Below are 20,891 nucleotides of genomic sequence, written 5' to 3' on the forward strand. Positions count from 1 at the left end.
GTTTATTTAAACCATCTGTTTTTATGTATTAGTGTTGGCGTTCCACCATAAGAGCTAATGTTTATCCTGTTAATTTTCTTTTTATTGGATTTAGCTAACTGCAGTCTTAAATTTTGGTCAACTCTGAAGTTTCTAGTTCAGAAGTACAAATAGGTGATGATGATGCCCGCAACCGAGAGAAAGCACAGGAGAAAGGTGTGTGTGTGTAAAGAGGATTGGGGATGGAAGTCTGGGGAGCCCCCACACTAGAATCGCAGTATTAAGAGCAGCTGGGCAGGAAGGAGGCAACAAGCAGACCACGGGGAGGGCGGGTGAAAAGGTAGGGTGGACATGAGAGGCGTGTCTGGGGAGCTGGGTGGCTGTGTGTGCGGTGCTGTGGTGGATGCTGGACCACAGAATGAACGGGACCTGCTTGCTGCTTCCTGCTTCCGGCTTCCCGCCCCTGTTTCTGGTTGCCCCGGGTTTAGCCTTCAGTCAGCAGCACTGCTGGGCAGTCGTACCTGACAAGTTGGAGTCGTCCTTTGTGTCTCCTTTGTACCCTTACATCTGCCAGGTTACAGCGTTCTACTGATTCCTTTTCTTGGAGTAACAGCCTTCATCCTGGAAAACGTGCACAAAGCTGAAGTGTCTAGCTCCGTGATCTCTCTCTCTCTCTCTTTAAACAAGGACCACCCAGATCCAGGCACTCACTGACTCCTAGCATCCCAGAAGCCTCTACTGTCCCCTCCCCAGTAGCCACTCCTGCCCAGCGTAGGTGTTCTGATTTCTGGTGCTTAGAACTTAGTTTTATCTGGTTTTGCCCTCGTCTGTAAATGGCATTATACCCTATTTACTCCTTTTCACCAGTCTTCTTTTGTTCAACATTGTGTCTAAAATTCATCTGTGTGTTGCATGTGTTTGCTGTATTTTTTCAATAGCTCTGTAGACCTGTTACTTATTACTGCATAACACACTAGTTTTGGTGGGTGATTACTTCATGACACACCACTCAACTCAGCGGACTACACAACAGCCACTTCAGCCTGCTCACGGACTCTGGGTCAGCGTGGGGCTAGTTCGGGTGTGGGATCCTTAGCTGCCCCTTCACTCATGTGTCCGGCGGGGATGTCTTGAAGACCAGTCTCATCTGGATGTTGAGCACCTACGTTTATTTTTTAAGTGGCTATTTTATTTTTCCAGTGGTGTATCTAAAACACAATTAAACGGAGACAGAAACTTGAAGCTTGCTCTGCTTGTTTGCAACTTTGGAGTCCCTGGCGGACTGTTCAGGTTGTGTTCAGATCTGGCCGCCGAAAGGCTGCGCTGGGGTTTGTGGTCTTACACGACCGGAGGAAGGTTAATGTCCGGAGCCGGAGGCAGAGGCCCTGCTGAGGAGGAGAGGGGTTCAGGAAGTGGCGGGTGAGCCCAGTCTCCCTGGTACTGGATAAAATCACAGCCATTGGGAGGGGAGCTCCTGCAGTTGTACTCTGGGCCCTCGGGATGGGACCCCAAGCTCAAACCGGACAGTGTGCGCATAGGGGCTGAGTGCCTTCGGTGCACCTGCCTCCTCTGTGCTTTGTGAATGCGCCCGAAGTCTTATTCCCAGCACTGCGGTCCCTTTAAAGGTGGCTCTGCCCTGGTTGCAGATTTTCCACAAGGCCTTGGCTTTTCACAGCATATTTGGCTGGATTCCCAGAGGAAGCTTCCGGAGAGTCGTTTATTCTCGTAAGTGACACAGCGTCACATGCGCTGGACCCTGTTGGTTGAAGTAGACACCAGCCTGCCTGGAGTATCCAAGGGTGGGGAACTGTCGCCTTGTATATTTAAGGGAGGTGTGTCAAAATGGAGCTGGCTGTTTTTTAAAACCACTATGAATGATATGCCGCAATGTATTTATCCATTCTGTTGTAGATGGATACTTGAATAGCTTCTGATTTGTAGCTGCTGTAACCGCTCTTGTTCGTACCTTTTGGTTCCCGTATATTCCTTTTAGCCTGGTGTCTAGCTAAGAGTAGAATTGCCGGCATACGTATGTATCTTCAGCTTTAATGGGTGGATATTGCCAAACAGTTTTCCAATGTGGTTGTACCAGTTCTTATTCCTGCCAGCAAAGCGTGAGTCCCAGGACCTCTGCAGCCTTGTCCCTGCTTGCTACTGTCAGTTAAACGTGAAAAACTTTTTTTTAAAACCATTCTGTGGTTGTGTGGAAGATCTCCTTGTGGCTTTAATTGGCATTTCCCTGGTAACTAGTGACTTGGGCTCCTTTTTATATACTTGTTAGTCATTTGAGTGTCCTGTGTTATGAAGTGCCTGTTCAAATCTTTTGCCCATTTTTAGATTATCTCTGTTTTTACTTATTGAAATGTTGGGTTTTTTATACATATGTAACATGTGCATGATAGGTCTCTTTATTTTATATAGATAGAACCGTTTGACTTGTATACACAGTTCTTCCTTTGTATTTTTACTTAACTGTATCTCGGAGACCATTCCCTACGTGTAGGAGGGAACTGGAATGTCTTGTACTGGAAAGCAAGGCGAACGTTTTGTTTTACGTTTTTAAGACAACATGAGACTATTGGGGCCACGTCAGAAGGGCACAGTGGCCGCCTGGAAGGGCTTTGCTGCCTAGTGCAGAGGGAGAGCAGAGAGCGGCCCTGGTGTTGGGGGTGGCTCGGGGCTCACACAGAGACCACGCGGTTCTCCCGTTGAATGTACAGTCCCCTGCCGCGCACTTCCGACCAGGCATCCCTGTGCTCCTGGTGCATGGGGCAGAGCAGGAGCGCAGCCCAGCTGCCCTGCCACCCACAGAACACCCGGCCAGGACGAGTGCCCGCTGCTCCCTTACCCGTTACAGCGCCATCTTCCTTCCAGTCTCCCCTTCCTTGGAAAAGATTTCGTGAGATACCCAAGCATAGAACGGCCTCACTTTCTGACAGCATCCAATTTAGGGAAAACCCTGCTTCGCTAGGTCCTTCCCCAAATTACCCAACCAAAGCCCAAATGCTGTAGTAGATTCTTTAGGACATTCTCTCACTGAGGTGTCCTTCTGGTCCCCGTGGTGTGTGCTCTCCCGACCTGTTGAACTACGAGTGTGTTCTTGGTGGGCTTTGGTTGAAGGGCTTTGACGCCAGAGACGATTTCAGCAGCAGCAGCAGCAGCAGCAACAAACAGCAAATTACAGGGGGACTGGTTAAGTGACAGTATAGGGACACAGTCAGCAAAGCTCCAAATTCTGGAAATTTTACAGAGCCAATGACCAGGGGAAGGAAAAAAATAAAAGAGGAAGATGACATTTGTTTATTAAAAAGATTCAGGGACACATCAGCCAGATGCAGTGAGTGAAAAATCAACTACAAGAAGACATTTTTTGAGACAGTGAGATTTGAACATAGTCATACATGGGTGCTCCTTGGCTGTAGAACTTGTCAACCCTGTACTTATTGCATTTTGATAAAAAAATATGTTTCTGCACTCGGTGCTTGCTCGAGACTGGTCGCACTTGCCAGAACTTGTACGCGCCACGACACAGTCCTGCAGAAGAAAGTGCCTCAACATTCGGTACTCACTGGTTTCGGTGCTTGTCATGAGTTCCGGAACGGGTTAATGACGAGCGCCCAGGTACCTCTGTATCTTCTTAGATACTAAGGGATTATTATTAATTTTGTTAGGTGTGGCAGTGATATACGGCGGCGGCTGTGTTTTAAAAAGGTACCTGTTAGGCCCTGGCTGGTGTGGCTGGGTTGGTTGGAGTGTTTTCTTACAGACAGAAAGGTTGTGGGTTTTATTCCTTGTCAGGCAGGGCACGTGCCCAGGTTTCCAGTTAGGTCCCCATGTGGGGGGGTGCGCCCAGTCGGTGTTTCTCTCTCCCCTCCCCACCCCCCATACTCTCCTGCCTGCAGGCTCTCTCCCTCTCTCTCCTCTCCCTCCCTCTCCCTCTCCCCCTCTCTGTTTCTCTCCCTTTCTCCCTTCCTCCCTCCCTCCCTCTCCTTTCCCTCCCCTCTAACAAAGCAGTGAAAAAATGCCCTTGGGTGAGGGTAAGGAAGAAGTGACCGTTAGAAGGGGTCACATGTGAAGTGAGGTGATGTCGGCTTTGGTCTAAAGTCTTGGGGGGCACTAGAGGGCTGAGGTGTGCAGAGGACCCAGGTGGCCGTGTGGGGGCCGTTGCTGGGGCTGCGTGATGTGTGCATGGGGGTGCACTACGCCACTCACCTGCTTCGCATGCAGTGCTTAAAAGCTCCGCCAATACGGATTTTCTAAAAGCTCTGTGTACTTTTCTGTGCATTTGCCTCTCCATGTCACTTTTTTATCTTTTTCCTTGTAATAAAGGGTTTTTTAAGTACTAAGAAAATTAGCCTTTTGTTATATGTTTTGTAGACATTTTTTACTTTTGAGTTTTTATTTTGTAATCTGGAGAATTTTTATTTTGTCAAATTTAGCAATTTTCTTTGTATCTTGAGTGTTTTATTTTGTGTGTTGCTTAGAAAACCTTGTCTCAAATTCTGAAAAGTTCTTTTTATGTTTTCATCAAGAATTTTTATTTTTTTATTTTTTCATTTTTTTAAAAGATTTTATTTATTTATTTTTACACAGAGAGGAAGCCGGAAAGAGAGGGAGAGAATCATTGTTGTGTGAGAGAAATATCAGTTGTTTGCCTCTTGAACACCCCCTACTGGGGACCTGACCCGCAACCCAGATGTGTGCCCTGACTGGGAATCAGTCGAACTTCGTCAAGAATTTTTTTAATGACTGTGGTACACTTCTGCTAATACTTTGCTTATTTGGTAATCCTAATTTCCTTTTAGAGTATTTAGGAATATTCTCCTTTTGAGCCCTGCTGCAAGAGTATGTAAGGAGAAATGCTATTCAGTAGCTATTCCATATAAACTTAATAGCGAGCACCCAGAGAGGTAACTGTGAACAGTTTGGTAGTTTATGTACCCCTGCCCCACCCAGGAGAACTAATGAGAAGTCTGTCATTTACCAAACTGAAAATATGCCAAATGTTATGTAAGAATATTAACAGTATGGTGCAGAATTTCTAATTTGGGGAAATGTTTGCTTTACATAGAGAAGCATTCCTTCCAGCTCTCCTTTTAGGGCTTCTGAGAGGGCCCTGCCACCGCCCGTTGAGGTCCACATCCATCTCCCTCCCTCCCGCCCTTTCTACCTTATTTCCCCATTCTCAGTGTATAACTTCCTCTAAACCGTCAACAACCAGGGCATCTGATGAGAAAGGTGAGCATTGTAATAATTTTTTAAATATGCGCGTAGGCTGGTTCCCCAGGGTTTGTAAGAAAAATGTACGTTTGAGTATTTTCACAGACCCAGGTCAAAGAACATGGTGATGATGATCTCATCAGATGCGGTAATGCTTTTCGATGTAGGCCGGCTGCATCAGATCGGGGAGAAGTTGCGCAGCGGCTTAGCAGCTGCCTTGGTTTGCTTTCCGAAGTCCTCATCTCTACACTTGCCCCCCCCCCCCCCTTAGGTAGGATGCCTTTGCATAGGCAGAGCAGGAAGTTTCTAGTTTCTGATATGGGGGCGGTAGGAGAAGATAGAAGAACGCATTTCCTGCAGAGTCGGCTTCGCGGGTGGTTCCTGGGCTCCTGGTAGGACTCAGGGATGGGTCTTCTACCCACTGCGCGAAAACTCACGAAGGAAGTGAAGAGCGGAGGTCTCACGGAAGCCAGCTGCGTTAGGGGGAGTGGTGGCAGTGAGGTTGTCGGGCTTGTGTTTGCAGTCGGGCTTGTGTACTGCGTGGTCTCCGTTATATCATTTGAAGGAATGAAAGTTGGGAAGTATATTTGATACTGTATTTAAACATTTTTATTCACTATACCAAAAATGTACTGTTGTAACATTAACCACTTTCCTAATACAAGTAAAAATAATTATGGGTAGGAAGAAATTTTTCTCCTCGGAAGATACTCATTTCCTTTTTCAGAGTTAGAAGCGAGAGTCTTCACCTAGTTCTTTCCAGCTTAGGTGTGAAAACATGACTAGTGTGACAATTGCTTCAAAGATTGTATCATAGTTTGAGTTTCACTTAAAGTTTTTCAGGAATAAACCTATGACTTTATAGAACCATTATTTCTCGAGGTTCACTTCTGTAATCTTGTGGTTTGTTGTGTTATATTTGACTCTTACTTTGTTAATGTAACTACAGGTACCATGTACTGCGAATGTTTCTCTTATTTTTATTCATATGCGTGGTTCTCTGAGTGAAACCGGGGGATGGACTGGGTGCCCCTGGCAGGAACTCACAGGTCACCGTCTGTGGCTCAGCTTCTTATGTTAAATGGTGTTGGCAATGAGTGTGCTGTTATTCCTCATTGTTCTGCCTCCACAGTAGGGTTTGCGTGGACAAAATGTGGTAAATGTATGGAGACTCGCTGTGTTATTGGGAAGTGGCTATATAAAAGTGGTATTTTTCACATGATTTCTTTGCTCTAATCAAATGCATTAATCAATTTCTGATTAGCTGGCTCATTTGTAGGAGAATTGTCTTTAGATGTATTGCTTTCAAATTCTTCCTGACGTAATTTGACAAAAGAGGTGATGAAGTTCTTTGTTGACCGATGACCTCTTGTTTGATTTTATTCTTTAACTTACTGTAGTTTGGCAGGAAGCCACCTACACGAATCTATGTAATTCTTAATCCCAAATAAGTTAGAAATACAAATGAAGGATTTTGGCTCGGGATACAATGGGATGGGAAAAGGGCATTTTTTTTTTTGTTCTTCCTCTGGCTTTTATACACTAATTTATATATTTCACCCAACTTCTAAGATGACTGGAGGGGACTTCTATTAAAATTATCTAGTCCGCTAGAATTGTATGTCATAGAGCCGTTACGCAGAAGTGCATGACTCGGTGAAGGGAGGCAGCTGCACCAGGCAGAGCACCTGGGCCAGTGGGCCGGCCTGCGCATCCCAGCCCTGTGCTGTTGGAACGAGGCGTCCTGACATTGTTTAAGGGCCTCTGGTAATTCCGTGGACAGCTGTGACGGTGGAGTGCCGCCTCAGACGAGGGTCAGTTTACATTTTGGCGCTGCGCTTTCTGGCCCAGATTGAAAAAGAGGAAGAAGCAGGAGTGTCAGAGCTCTAAATACCTTGAGCTCTGCCATCGCTGGAAGAGGCACTTTGTCCCACCATGAAACTAGAGTTTGATTGTGTAGCTGTCTGCAGCGGCTCCCTGTCTTTAATAGACAGCTTTATCGAGGGTTCAGAAGCAGTCTTTACCTGGAGGGCTTTTTATTGACTCTGCGGTGAAGCCGATGATACGGTACCACACTGCATCTGTGAGATGGTGCTTCTGCGTGAGGCTAGTACAGCTTCCTGAGTCCAGAGGCTGCATTTCCGTCAGCTTGTATTTCTGGCCCCTCACACAGTTTCTGGCACATGTTTCAGAGATGTTTTATAAATGCCTTTGGAATAAGTGAGTTCATGTGTTCAATTTCCTGGTGAATTTAAATTGCCATAAAGATAGGGCTGAGGAAATCTAGAGTGAGGTGATTAGCATGTTTCCTAGGCCATCTGACACTAATATCAGTTGTTTCTACTTGGCACAGAAGTTATTTTTTTGGGGGGGATAGTTTGTGTAAAGTTAAAAGAATATAAGAAAACCTCTTACGTTATTCTGTAACCCTGCGTTTAGTGGCTAAAAGTCAGTGCAGTATGTAAAAAACCTGACATTCTTACTATTCAGGGAGGACTAATCCATTGGTTAATCCACTGGTAACTCCACTGTACTAACTGGGAGCGGTTTCTGCCTTGCCCCCTCCCAGTCTGTTCGATGCATTGACCAGGGTGAGCTTTAAGAATGCAAGTCAGCATGCCACTTCTCTGCTGGAAACCCCCCTGGTTTCCCTCTCCCTGAGAGTTGAAGTCGTGCCCTTGCAGCAGCCCACGTGTTGGCTGTAACCGCCACGTCTCTGACGCCAGTCAGCTAGTGTGCTCCCCTGGCTAATTCCCTGGCGGCTGCGCCAGCCTCCTTGCTGTTCTAGAACAAGCCGGGCATGTTCTTGCCTCAGGGCCTTTGCACTTGCTACCCCCCCAGTGTGGGATGCTCTTCCAACAGATGACTGCATGGCTAGGTTCCCTCACTTTATTCTCAGGCCTTCATTTAAATGTCACTTTCCTGTGAGGTTTTATCAGGTCATCTTTTACATTTCAAACCAACCCCCAACTCCCAGTCCCTACTGTATTTTTTTTTTCTTAGCAATTTTTACTGTTGGACATAGCACATGTTCTAATTTTTAAAAAATTATGTTTCTCCTAAATAAAAATGCAAACTCAGCAAGGGCAGAGATTTTTGTCTGATTTGTTCAGTGCTTTATTCCCATCTTCTAGAAGAGTTCTGGCATAGAATAAGTGCTCAATAAATATTTGATGAGCAAATGAATTAATGAAGCAGGCGTTACCCATTGTAATAATGTAGAATTCTATGGGGTTCAGTATTATTTTCATATTAAATTAAAAAGGGGCATAGCATGGTAAAAGTTTTTATGTTTCCTGTTAAAAAGTTGCAGACCATTCACTCTAGTATAGTGCTACCAAATGCGTGCATTTAAGTGAAAGGAGAATAGGGTTTAATCCAGGGTACCTGACCTTTTGGTGTCTCTGGGCCACCCCCTGGAAGGAGAAGAGTTGTCGTGGGCCGCACATTAAATACACAAACACCAATGAAAACTGACGAACAAGAAAAGGTCCGTGTGTAATTTTTGTGATATGTGCCACCACAGATAAGCAAAAAAGTCCTCACCTAATAACCCTAATTATGCAGTGGCGCTTTAAATAATTTTTTAAAGTCGTCGAGCAGGTCCCAAGTTTGTGATCACTAATATAGAAAATGTACATATCTAAGTAATAAAACTAAGTCTTGTTTTAAGTAAACTTACGATTTTGTGTTGGGCCGCCTTCATAGCCATCCCGGGCCCCGTGCAGCCCATGGGCTGCAGGTTGGACACCCTTGGCTTAATCCTATCCTCTACCTTTAGGAGTGGACTTTGACCCTTTACCCACCCATTCCTGCCTTAAGGTGACGTTAGTGATAAAAGGCACTCAAAATTTTGGATTTGTATAACGTTTATATATTTCAGTCTATAGATGGAGTGGATTTTGAGAATGGAATAATACATGTTAGCAAGAACTATAAAAATGTAAGAACTTCAGTGAGAAATTGGTCTGGGGGAGAATTCTTCTTGCCTGAAGTGTTCAGAGTGTGATTTTTGTTTTGATCGAGGTGTTGTGAATTTAAATACAAGTACAGTACCTGTTCCAGAAGAAGCATGTTTACCCTTTTGCAGAAGTCAGAGCCCTTACAGAGGCTTTGGGGCACACTCGCCCCATTGTCCATCTGTTAGCTCTCTGACTCCCCCCCCCTTCTGGTCCCTGTCCCTCCCCTCCAGCTGCACTGGGGTCCTGACCCGTCTTTGGGTGCCTGGCATGTTCCCGCCTTAGGGATGCACGCTGCTTACCCTCCGCCTAGTTGCCTGCCCAGGATGCTTGCCCCGGATGCTCACATGGCTGATGTCCTCACCTCCTTCCAGTCTTCGCTCAGATCTTACCTTCTCGATGAGGCCGACTGTGACCCCTCTGTTAATGCTGCGAGCTAACCCTTGCCGCCTGGCACTCTCTGTCCTCCATCCCCCTGACCTGCTTTACTTTTTCATTTTTCAACAGGGCACTACATTTTTCAAAATATTAGATCATTTATCCATTGTGTCTGTCTTTCTGGTAGAATGTAAGTGTCAAAGGGCAGGACCTTGGTCTCGTTCCGCAAGTGTCTAGGGCAGTGCTTGGCGTGTGGCAGGATATCGGTAAACGTTTGTGAGGGATTGAATGAGTGAGCACACCGTTGCTTGTCTTCATGAGTTCGCAGTTAACCTTGTTTGTTGCTGTGAAAACTAGCACTACAGGAAGTGGAACAAGCGCCTTGGAAGAGCAAGCTCTTACTCGCTGCCCTGTCTCCCCAGGTGTCTAGACTGCGAGTGGCCTAAGCAGTAGATGGAACCCGGAGGGTATCGTACTGGGACAGCAAAGGCAGAGCGTTTCGGAAGGGAAGAGTGAGCACGTCGCTGAGTGCTGCCAGCTGGGCAGTGAGAAGATCGCAAGTGTCATTTGGATTCGGTGCCCTTAGCAAGAGTGGTTGGAGTGGACTCCTGAGGGTGGAGTCCAGAGGGAGGGGCTGCGGGCAAGTGGGGGAAAGGAAATGTAGCTAAGTACAGACAGTTATTAAGACAAAGGGAGAAGACAGTTAGGATGATAGTAGAGGGGGGTTAAAAAAAACATTTAAAAACTGGGCGAGGCAAGAGCATATTTAAAAGGTGTTGGGAGGATCCAGGTGAAGGAGATGCTGAATGAACCAGCGAGGGTTAATGGCTAGGCTACGTTCTGAGGAGGCTACAAGGCTGAGGACGGCCTGGTGTTTGACAGAGGGGGTCGCGTTCCTACGTTGTGGTGGCAGCAGAGAGGGCAGATAGGATGGGTGCGGAGTTGGGCTGCACGTGGCGGGGGCAGGTGGTTTGTAGCTTTGGGTCTTGGCAACTAGGGAATTCCCACCCGAAGCTTCTGCCTTTTTGTGTTTTTGTTTATTTCCTGTAAACTAGGAGGCGAGTCATCTTTTGAGAATTATGAGTCAGGAAGGTGGGTTCTAGTTTTGAGGAGAATTAACAGGGTTCGACATAGTCTTTGTGGAGCGTGGAAGAGATTTTAGTCGCTGGACTTGTAAGAGTGACAGTACCCACTGCAGCGGGTGATGTTCGTCGAGTGTGAAGTGAGATGTCAGGAACTCAAAGGGAAGAAAACGCTCAGCCTTTTGCTGTGCAGTTTTGCACACTTTCCGCATTCCTACCAAGTGCGGTGCGTTGCGGGACAGTTTTCTTTTCAAGGAGCTCATAAACTTGCAGCGAACACTTGTCAAATGCCGTAAGAGGTAAGAGCAGAGCGGAAGCCAGAGCGCATATCCAACTGAGGAGAGGTGTTTGGGCGTGGAGAAGTTTCAGGGAAGGTAGATGGGGGCGGGTAAGAGACAGCTTTATACTGTGCAGAGTGGAGATGGGGCCTTGTTGGTACCATGTTAACGGAGTGGTGACTAGTCCAATTGGTGCAGAAGTATCCTTGAGTCAGCGTGTCTGCAGTTTAAAAGCATCACAGGTGCTTGGGATTTTAAAGAAAGCCTCATAAATTACACAACCCCCTCAGAGGAACTGACGTGCACACCTGTTTCAGGGAAAACGTGTGACCAGGTGTCCGGTGTGTAACAAGCTTTGTGCAGCCCTGCCGTCTTCCAGCTGGGGTGCGATGGGTTCGAAGCGCTCACTAAGTGTAAGTGGAGTTGTTGGAATCATTCAAACTTTTTTCTCTCTTCAACAGAAGATTAAAAAAAGAAATTGCTCCAAATTTGAATCCAGGACTTGAAAGTGCCAGTTGTCTAAATACAGTACCATATTGTGATAAATATAGCTATTGAAATTTAAAAACTCTCTTCACAACACTTTAATATTCATAGCAGAACTTTTTTGGAATGTTATCTGAAAAACAGGACCATTTTATTATCAGAGCTGACTATTAATTAGGGTATTGTTTCCAATATAAAAGTTGATCTGCCACTGAAATTCTATTTGAATATGTATAGTTCCAAGCTTGCTTTGTGTATTTAATAACTTTAGTACCATAATTACTCTGTTTACAATTAAATTTTGGTGAATATGCTAATACGGAATATACCAGTGAGTGATTTCAGCAAAGGGCAGTGTTGATTTGAATTTTGATGTGCTTTCACTTGCATTTGCATTTCATTTCATATCAATGGGAACAGAACTGGTCGGATTATGTAGTGGATTGTGTGTGCTGGGGCACTTTTTCTTTGAAGCATCTCTGTTGGATTGGCTCTCATCAGAGTGGATTTTCTTTGTTCCAAGTGGGCAGAAGTTCCGTGGGAGGACTTGGTCGAGGATTGTGCCCTCCAACGTGCTCTTTACTAGAAATCTCGAAGTAGGTATTGGGTCTTTTTTAGAAGAAACCTATAAGGTACTAATGTAATTGTTTAATTCAAGTTAGTATTTTAAGTTCTTTTTTTAATGATTTCATTTATTTATTTTAGACAGAGGGGAGGGGAGGGAGAAAGAGGGAGAGAAACATCAGTGTGTGATTGCCTCTGGCTCGCCCCCTCCTGGCCCACAACGCAGGCACATGTCCTGACTGGGAATTGAACCCGCGACCCTTTGGTTTGCAGGTTGATGCTCAGTCCACTGAGCCACACCAGCCAGAGCTTAAGTTCTTTAGAAAATTCACTAACTTGCTGAAGCAAATGCTATGGTTATGCTGTTTATCACAGTTTTTAGCAGGGACTTCTGGTTTTAAATAATTTTTTATTTCAGAAAATCACCTGAAAAGGAACAAGGAGATTGAAAAACACAGATTTCATGTTCTCTAAAACTAGGAGTTTTACGGAAGTAACCCTGTAACTTGAACAAGAGGGGCTGCCAGATGCAGCGAGGATCAGATAGGGCGTGGCAGACTTGTGCTCTCTGAAGTGAGTGGCTGCCCCAGGGGCTGCCAGTAAGCTGGGAGGAGAGGTGGGAGTGGGCCCTGGCAGGAGGAGGGCTCTGGGCGACCTGATGGTGCGACGCAGATGTTCCTAGTGTCCTGGTCCCGGTGCTTGTTGCCCAGGTGTGTGTGCGTATGGAAAGTTACTCAGTCTTGTGCACATGAGCAGTGCACTGCCTCCCGACTCCGAATTCACCTTCCTTTGCTCGAGTTTGACCCTGTGAACACTTTTTCCTTTTCAGCACAGCGTGAGGTTTTGTCACTAGACAGGGAGGGAGGGGGGCATGGCAAGGCAGAAGGGGCTTCTCTCATGTTGCAGTGTGCTTGGTTTTTTTCCTTTTCTCTCTCAGGTGAGCTGCCAGCCAGGCTTCCTCTTCATGACTTTCCTTAGCGCCCCAGAAGGCAGCTCTTTGCTGCCAGAGCACCCCAGCAGGCAGAGTCCTTTGGGCCAGCTCCAGCCCACTGGCACCCTAGAGAACTCTGCCACCCAGCGGGCTGGAGCCACAGCCTGTCCATGAAGGGTTCCGTTTTGTGTGCCCCCGGTAGCCTTGGACGGAGCCTCCTGCCCTGGCTGTGCCTGCGTTGCCTAGTGTTCTCGTTCGCCCCATTTAGTAGTGTACCACCTTTTACAGATTAGCAGTTTTTACATTAAAGTTTCCTGTTTACGTTCCTTGTGTATTTTTTATCTCCTGACTGTGCCCTGACTGTCATAACACTGATGATTCATGTAAATTACTGTTAATTTCACATAGTAAAAACAATGGAAAACATAAACATACAGCTTGATTAACTTTTGTGAAGTGAACACACCGTTTAAGGACCACCAGGTTGGGCTATAGAGCATCGCTCTGTCCCCAGAAACTTTCCTCTGCCAGCTCTGAGTCGTGTCCTCCCCCAGGTGGTGTCCCTGTTTGAATTCTGTCCTCACGGCTGAGTTCTGTCTGTGGTTACACCTCACGGAAGCGGAGTCACACAGCCTGTTGTGTGGTGTGTGACTTCTCTTTCTGCACACTGGAGGCTCACCCATTTTATTGTGGATCTTCTTCTGTTGACAGACACGTGAGTGTCCAGTGTTGGGCTGTTTTGAATGAAGCTGCTGTTACCATTCTTGTCCGTGGCATGGTGGGCCTGTTTTCATTTCTCTGAGGCTGGCACGTAGGAGAGCAGTTGGTAGCAGCTGCTGCGAGTCAGATTTCGCGCGGTTGCAATGGTCGGTGCCCTGGGTACGGGGCTCCACGTGCCCCACTTCCTTGGCCCCACTCACGTTGTCCGGTGTTCACAGCTGAGGTTTTCAAGGCCTTTGAGGATCTGATCACATAAATGCTGTTTAAATTTTCTGTTGTGCTAAAAAGAGGAAGAGCTTCTAAAGTCTTTTTATGAAGCGAACATAATATTGAGGTCAAAATAGATAATAGAAAAACTGCAGAAAAATTTCTCTTATGAATATCCATTTTATTCCTAAATGAAATAATAGCAAGTAGAATCCAGCAGCATGCTCCAACAATCATAACCATTCTTATGTATGGCTTTTTTTTTTTTTTTTTTTTTAGGAATGGTTATTATTTGAATTGCCTGTACAAGTCAGTGACAAACCAGCTATACATGCTTACCTCTTTTATGTTTCTCAGCATTTGAAAAGATGTGTTATTTGACCGAAGGTTTATTCATTCACTGTTATTCCCTTGAACACTGGCATGGCCCTCGCTGCCTGAGGCCCACCTAAGATTGTAGGGGCTGGGAGGCTTCTACATCTTTTTCCGTGAAAAGCCCCAGAGAGAAGGGAGTTTCATTTGGGGTCTGTCTATCTATGTATCTATCTGTCTGTCATCTAGATATGTTCTCACCTGAGGACATGCTTATTGATTTTTAGAGAGAGGGGGAGGGAGGCAAAGAGAGAGGGAAACATCGATGTGATAGAGAACCATTGATTGGTTGCCTCTCTAAGCACTCAGAGTGGGGACCCGCAGCCCAAGCACGTGGGGATTGAACCCACAACTTTTCACTTCATGGGATGATGCCCCAACCAAGTGAGCCACACCAGCCAGGGCCACTTAAGAGAAGGAACATTTAAAAGAAGTAGTTTGTATTACAATGGCCTTTCTGTAGAGCAACGGAGTATGTTTCAAGGACTTCCTCACGGTCATGTGGAATGGACCAAAGTGTGAGGGCGGTTCCCGCCCCCCCCAGCAGAAAGTTAGTGTCGTGTACTAACTAAACGAATCTGTTTTTCTTCCTCTTTTTTCTTCTTTTTGTTTGTAAAGAAGCTGGTAATCTAGGACCTACATTGAAGAGCTTTATATGAACTTTGTGCTTAGTTAAGTTGGTATGATAGAAGTTCCTTCAGCACTAGATCTCTCGAGGAAAGGAAGAAAAACTGGATAGCCATTTGGAAAAAGCTGGATTCCCACTTTGGATTTTATTCCATGATAAATGTAGACAGATCAAAATTTTACCAGTGAAATATGAAGCCACAAGAGAAAACATGGGAGATAATTGAAAAAAGTAATTTGACTGGGTGAGGTCTAAGGGTGATGTAAAATCCAAAAGCTCAAGTAAACAGTATGAAAAGACAGATTAATTGGGAAGACTATTTGCAATACAAAAAGCTAAATTCTTTAATATAATGTATAAGTGTCTCTAAAAAGCACAAGGGCACCAGTAGTTCAGAGGAAATGAAGTACAGATTTTACTATGAGAGTCTTTTTCTTTCGCGCGCGCGCGCGTGTGTGTGTGTGTGTGTGTGAGTGGACAAGCTCGTGGAACATGAAAAGATTTCTAGTTTTGATTCTTTCATGATTGTTTATTAGAGGAGCAGTAACTTTTTAATGTTTAAAACCATAAACTAACAGAAAACCTTATCAAGCAAATATAGACAACGGATTACAAGGTGCTTTGATAAATAGAACTTCGCCAGCCATGTGCCCCATCCTTAACACAGGTTTGCTATGGTTTTCCAGTGTCACTTCTGTCTTTTATGTAATCCCTTCCCTGTCTTTATAGTTTTAGGCTCAGATGTGCATCCCTGAACACTAGCTTGGATTTGCGTGATTTAGTTTTGTTTTACGTATGCCGTCTTTAAGTCTTTTTACATCTAGTTTTTCTCCCCATATCTTCTCTTTCCCTCTGTTGAGGAAACGGGAGTCCACGTGCTGTACGGTTTCCCAGGGTTAGGGTTGTGCTGACTCCTTTCCCGCCTTACGGTTTATCCTGTTCTTGTGTTCCCTCCAGAGCCTGTGAATTGGTAGGCTTGACCAGATTCAGGGTCTCAGTATTTTTTATTCCTTTTTTGGCAAAATTGCTTCATGGGTAGTGGTGTATTCTTTTATTAGGAGGCATATAATGCCTAATGGATATTTCTTGTATTTTGATGTTAGTAGCTGTTAAGTCTCAGTGTCTGGGTTTATTTATTCTTTAGGAGGGAGAAATGGTATTAACCCAACCGTTCTTGCTCATTTCTTAGTTGAAATTTTTCTAAAAGGAGAAATTTTTCTTCATCTTCTTTTGGTTACCCAGTGGTGCAATTTATATTAGCAAGAAAGGATAAATGCTTGATTCTTGCCCTTTATTTTCCACTTTTCAAAATTGAGTGGTCTTCTCTTATCCTCCAGAGGTGACCATTTAGGGTTTCTTGCTGTTATAAACTCTTGGAGTTACCCCTATTATGCCTTAATCCGTTGTGGTGGTTGGTTATCCTTGTTGACACAAACTGGCTCGTCTTTGATCAGTGGGAACGTCTTTCACGCTGGCTTCTTAGATGTAGTTGACATAACTGCGGTGGTTTTTGGTAGCTTCCTTGACATCCACAAACGACAGGTGTTCCAAGTCTGTCTCGTGCATTTGCAGCTCCAGGCCTGCAATCAGCTGTTTCTTCACCTGGTTCCTTTTAACAAGTAATGGTATTTCAAGAATACAATTTGTATACTAGGGGTGCTCATTGCTACTGGGTTGGTTATTGTTTTCAAGCTTTTTTGGGAATGGGGTTAGGAAATAAAGTGTGTGTGTTTGTGTGTATGGTTTTTGTAAAAGATGCCATCTGAATTAAAAATATTTCCCAATATACAGCATTTTTAACCTTACTTCTCTGGCTATCTGAATTCTCTTTCTTCCATGTTTGAATCCTGATTTTTAAGGGTGCAGGGATATGATCGAATTGAAACATCGCAAAATTACTCATTTGCATTATTCCACATTTGTGCATACAGTAGCCTTAGTTAACAAAACCAAGTATCACTACAATATAATTACTGGGTAATTACTTTTTTGCATATGTTCTCTGGTTTTTCACAGTTGTACTGTATCTGCATTGTCAGGACATACACCATTATGTGTTCTGTTCTTTCCTTTATTGCCTTTGGAGTCTCAGGTTCTACAAGTAGTTATCTGTTGCTGCTCACTATCAGTTCTTATGCAAGTCATTTTGGATATCTGAGGCTTGTTCTCTAGTAGATTCTCCCTTTTTCCATGTTGATAACACTTTGAAGTCTTTATACTTGAAATTTAACTGAGTATAAAATCTTCAGCTTATGTTTCTTATCCTCAAGTCTTAAATAACATTACATTTTTTTTTCTGGCATAAAGTGTTGCTGTCAAAGTGATGACAATCTGATTTTATTTTCCATGTAAAATATCTTTTTTTTCTTGGCTTGGGTGCTCAACGAATGCTTAAGTTTAGTAATTCTATTAACTGTATCTTACTGTTGGTTACCCTGGGTTGACTTTTCTCATTTATGTGATGTGGCCTTTCATTTTGATCTCCACACTACTTTTAAGTTCAGAAAATTGCTCCTTCTCCCTTGGTGCTGTCTGGTGTTCTCAGTCTGTATGCTGTGCCCTTAGCACGTTGGCGCCGACCCTTGTAGACTCGCTGCGTTACAGTGAAGTGTGTGTTCTAACTGGGGCGTCTCCCCCTCAGCTTTATGGAGCAGTTTTTTGTTGTTAAGTAGCACTTAAAACTAAATATTTTCTTGAAAGTAATTGCATAGATCATTTTATTTATTGTTTTCTCTCCAAAATTAAGAGATAATCAAATAGGATTATAAATTACAGCAGATGTCCTTTGAGTTTTAGAATTAGTAGGAATTTAAGTAGCATCTGTATTGCACAGAAGCTTTTCTTAGTGAAAAACGTTTTTGAACACTTCTCGGATTATAATTCTGAGTGTTGCTTTATTTTATATTTCAGTGAAAATGCCTCGTGTTAAAGCAGCTCAAGCTGGAAGACAGGGCCCTGCAAAGAGACGTCTTGCAGAAGACTTCGCAGCTGGGGAGGTGGTCACCGACTTGTCCAAAAAGGAGTGGAAGCTGGGGCTACCCATCGGCCAGGGCGGCTTTGGTTGTATATATCTTGGTGAGAGCAGTCCTGCCTCTGATGGTTTGTCAGGCCGAGGTGTATGCGCCTTCTGATCAGAGTAATTTCTCAGGAGCTTTTATAGGATGTTCCTAATCTACAGTCACTTCAACATTATATGATGAGGAAAAATGCATCTCCAACGTAGGAATGGAAAAGAAGATGGTTGCTTTAGTCATGATAGAAAAAGAGGGTAAAATGTCTGAAATAGTGTCATTAGTGAGAACTGTGGCTTTAGCTTTTTAAGGCATTACATATAATCTTAAATTTTTTTTGTGACCCAAAGAAATTGATCTGGATTTTTTTCCCACCTCCATCCAATTAGGATTTACTTCTCTGTTTTGGTTTAATTTGACAATTTTCAGATCTTTAATAGATGTAGATTATTTTTCTTTCTATACAACCCTAATAGTCATCGTGGAATTAGGAGAATGATCTAGAAACTGCATTAGGCCTGATTTAATGCACTGGTAGCATATTTACCTTGAAATTTTGAGGGACCTGCTGTGGAACTCTGAGATTCTAACTAAATTGTTGATGTAAAAAATATTTTACCTGATTACTTCTAAAGCTGTCTGCTTCATCAAGAACATTATAATGATACAATGCACTTCATATTTGCTTTTGATACTTCTCTCTAATTCTTCTGTGGTTTCACCTTTAATCGTGATTTGGTTAGTCCATCACATAATTCATTATTTAATTTCTGCCTGGAGGTTTATAAAATTTTATTTTTAGTAGTGGAACCCCTTTTCCCTGAGAGAGAAGCAATCTCTCTCTCAGATGCCGATGCTATAGTGCAGATTAGCATCGTGTGGAGACCTGTGTGAACTGCAGACGCGCAGGCCCCGCCCCAGACGCGCGGGCAGAAACTGTAGCGGGCCCACGCGTGCTGAAGCTGAGACCACTGCCGTAGTGAACGGCGCAGCCGCGCTTCCTCAGCCTCCTCCAGGTCTGGTGGGCTGCATGCAGTCGGTTAGCCTGTCTGTGGGGTACATCCACAGACAGCTTAAAACCCGCTGCTTTATTACATTTTAAAAGTGTGATTCCTCTAGGTCAGTAGGAAATAGGTGTTGATTCTTCAGTTTTGTTCAGAGCCAAACCCATTCCGGTGAACTAGGCTGTCTTTGACTTAAGGTGAAGTCCTCAGAAACCATGAAAGGTCAGTAGCTTTATTAGCCAGGTGTGTGTTTCTTGACCTTGCAATTTAGATACGGCCGATTCTGTCAGCTGTCTCTGCAGAATGTGTCTATCAGGACGTCCTGTGGCAGGAATGGGAACTTGCCTTTAAACAAGCAGCTTCTTAATTTTGCATTAGTTACTTTGCTCGTGAACCCTTTGGCAATTTTGGAACTTGTTTTGCCTGAGTGCTAGCAGTTTTATTTGTGATAAAACTTCGCTTCTGTAGAACTGGATTGATGAATCTGGGGAAGGGGTTGCTTCAATACTGCCTCCAGTTTTACCACAACTGCCATAATCAGGATCATCAGCAGTTTCTGCTCATGAATTAGACAGATTGCTTTTGAGTTTTCTGTGGGTATTTTTTGCAGCATTTGATATGGTTTCACTTTCACACTCATAAAAATTGCATCCATTGTCTTCCTGACAACGCACCTTCACTTCGGGTTTCCCACCTACCTCTCTGGATGTGCTCCGTCGTAGGTGTTCTGTGTTCTGCAGCTTTCCTCCTTTGGCTCACTTTTTATTCTGCACATCCCCTCTGAGTGACCTCATCCAGTCTCATGGCTTCTCTCTGTTGCAGATTTCCAAATCAGAGCCTGGCCTTGCCAGTCCTCTCAAGGCCTTTTATCTGTAGCCTAGGACTTGGTCTCCTCAGGGCAGGCCCTAGCCAGTGGCCTACAAGGGACCTCTACACGATGTCCCCCGGGCAAGTCCAAAACTCTATCATCCTGTGCTCTCTCCGGAGCCGCTTGTGGCTGGGTTATCTGAACGAGAGGGTTATCTTGGGGGGTGGTTATCCCCCCAACCTGGACACTGGGAGGGCACTCTGCAGCGTCCTTCACTACCACCCCCGGCATCTCATCTGGTTGTCGCTCTAACTGAGGGGCTCCGCAGACCATTCATTTCTCTCCTCCTTTGCGGCCACCACCTTATCAGCACAGGTCGTTTTCTTGTCCTGTCTGCATTCTCATCGTGGCAGTGAGTCTTCGCTGCTCAGCCTTGTCCCTGGCATCCCGTTGTGCATGTTGTGGCTTGAGTGACCTAGCCTGCTAATCAGATCACAGGGCCTTCCGTTTAAATGTCTTTAATGTCTCCCGGGTTCCCTTCGGATTTCGTGCCAAAGTTTTGAGAAGGGCATACAAGACCCTTCATACAGTCTGGTTCCTCTGTAACTATATCTTCACCCCTCTCATCCCCTCAAAATCCATGCTTTGATTGTTATGCCGCCTTTTGCCTCTTGATCTTTGGCTGTGTTGCTTCTTTTACTTCGATTTTCCAAAGCTGAGCTTAGGGTGGGCACTGTCTATTTATGGTCCCTCTGTGTTAATCCTTTTATGGTCCTTTCCATGCTGTATTGAAATGACTTTTCTTCTTTCCAGAATACACATGTGCTTCTCGACGATGGGACAGCTCTTCTTAGGGTGTTCCTAGTGCCTGGCATATTTTGCAGTACATATCGTTTGAACGAATTATTGAACTTCTTTCCCCCTCTTTCCTCATTTGAATTGTACAGTATTATTAGTATACTATCTTCAATTTAATATTTTGTACATTAAATGCTTATTTTTAAAAAATCTGTGCTTTATTACTAATTCAGTATCTAATTGATGTTCCTTGGCTCTTCCTTCTGCCCATTAGCCAGTTTTATGACTTGGTGTTTCTTCTTTCGACTGAAGCGTTCTAGTTACTTCCCAGCTGGCTGGTGGTCTCCTGGTTCCCTTTGTCTGTCCCTCCTCGTCTCTTCAACCTCTGGTGTGAGAATGCCTTAGGACTCAGTCCTAGGACGTCTTCCTTTCTGTTCACCTGCATTTCCTAGGATGTCTCCTCCAG

At 44.5% G+C, this 20,891-nt stretch overlaps 1 protein-coding gene across 3 annotated transcripts in view; it reads left to right on the forward strand.

Annotated features, from left to right (window-relative positions):
- Positions 1 to 20,891, forward strand: part of VRK1 (VRK serine/threonine kinase 1) — a 71,346-nt gene that overhangs the window by 9,483 nt on the left and 40,972 nt on the right. For 2 of the 3 annotated variants that reach the window (XM_024568294.4, XM_024568295.4), the window contains exon 2: positions 17,715 to 17,879. In XM_024568294.4, the coding sequence (XP_024424062.2) occupies positions 17,720 to 17,879 (160 nt within the window). In that variant the 5' untranslated portion in view covers positions 17,715 to 17,719. Of the gene's footprint in view, positions 1 to 11,241; positions 11,310 to 17,714; positions 17,880 to 20,891 lie in introns of those variants that run through there. The other variant, XM_071222080.1, reaches the window with a different exon arrangement.

The sequence above is a fragment of the Desmodus rotundus genome, chromosome 7, assembly GCF_022682495.2.
Source record: "Desmodus rotundus isolate HL8 chromosome 7, HLdesRot8A.1, whole genome shotgun sequence".
Lineage (NCBI taxonomy): Eukaryota > Metazoa > Chordata > Mammalia > Chiroptera > Phyllostomidae > Desmodus > Desmodus rotundus.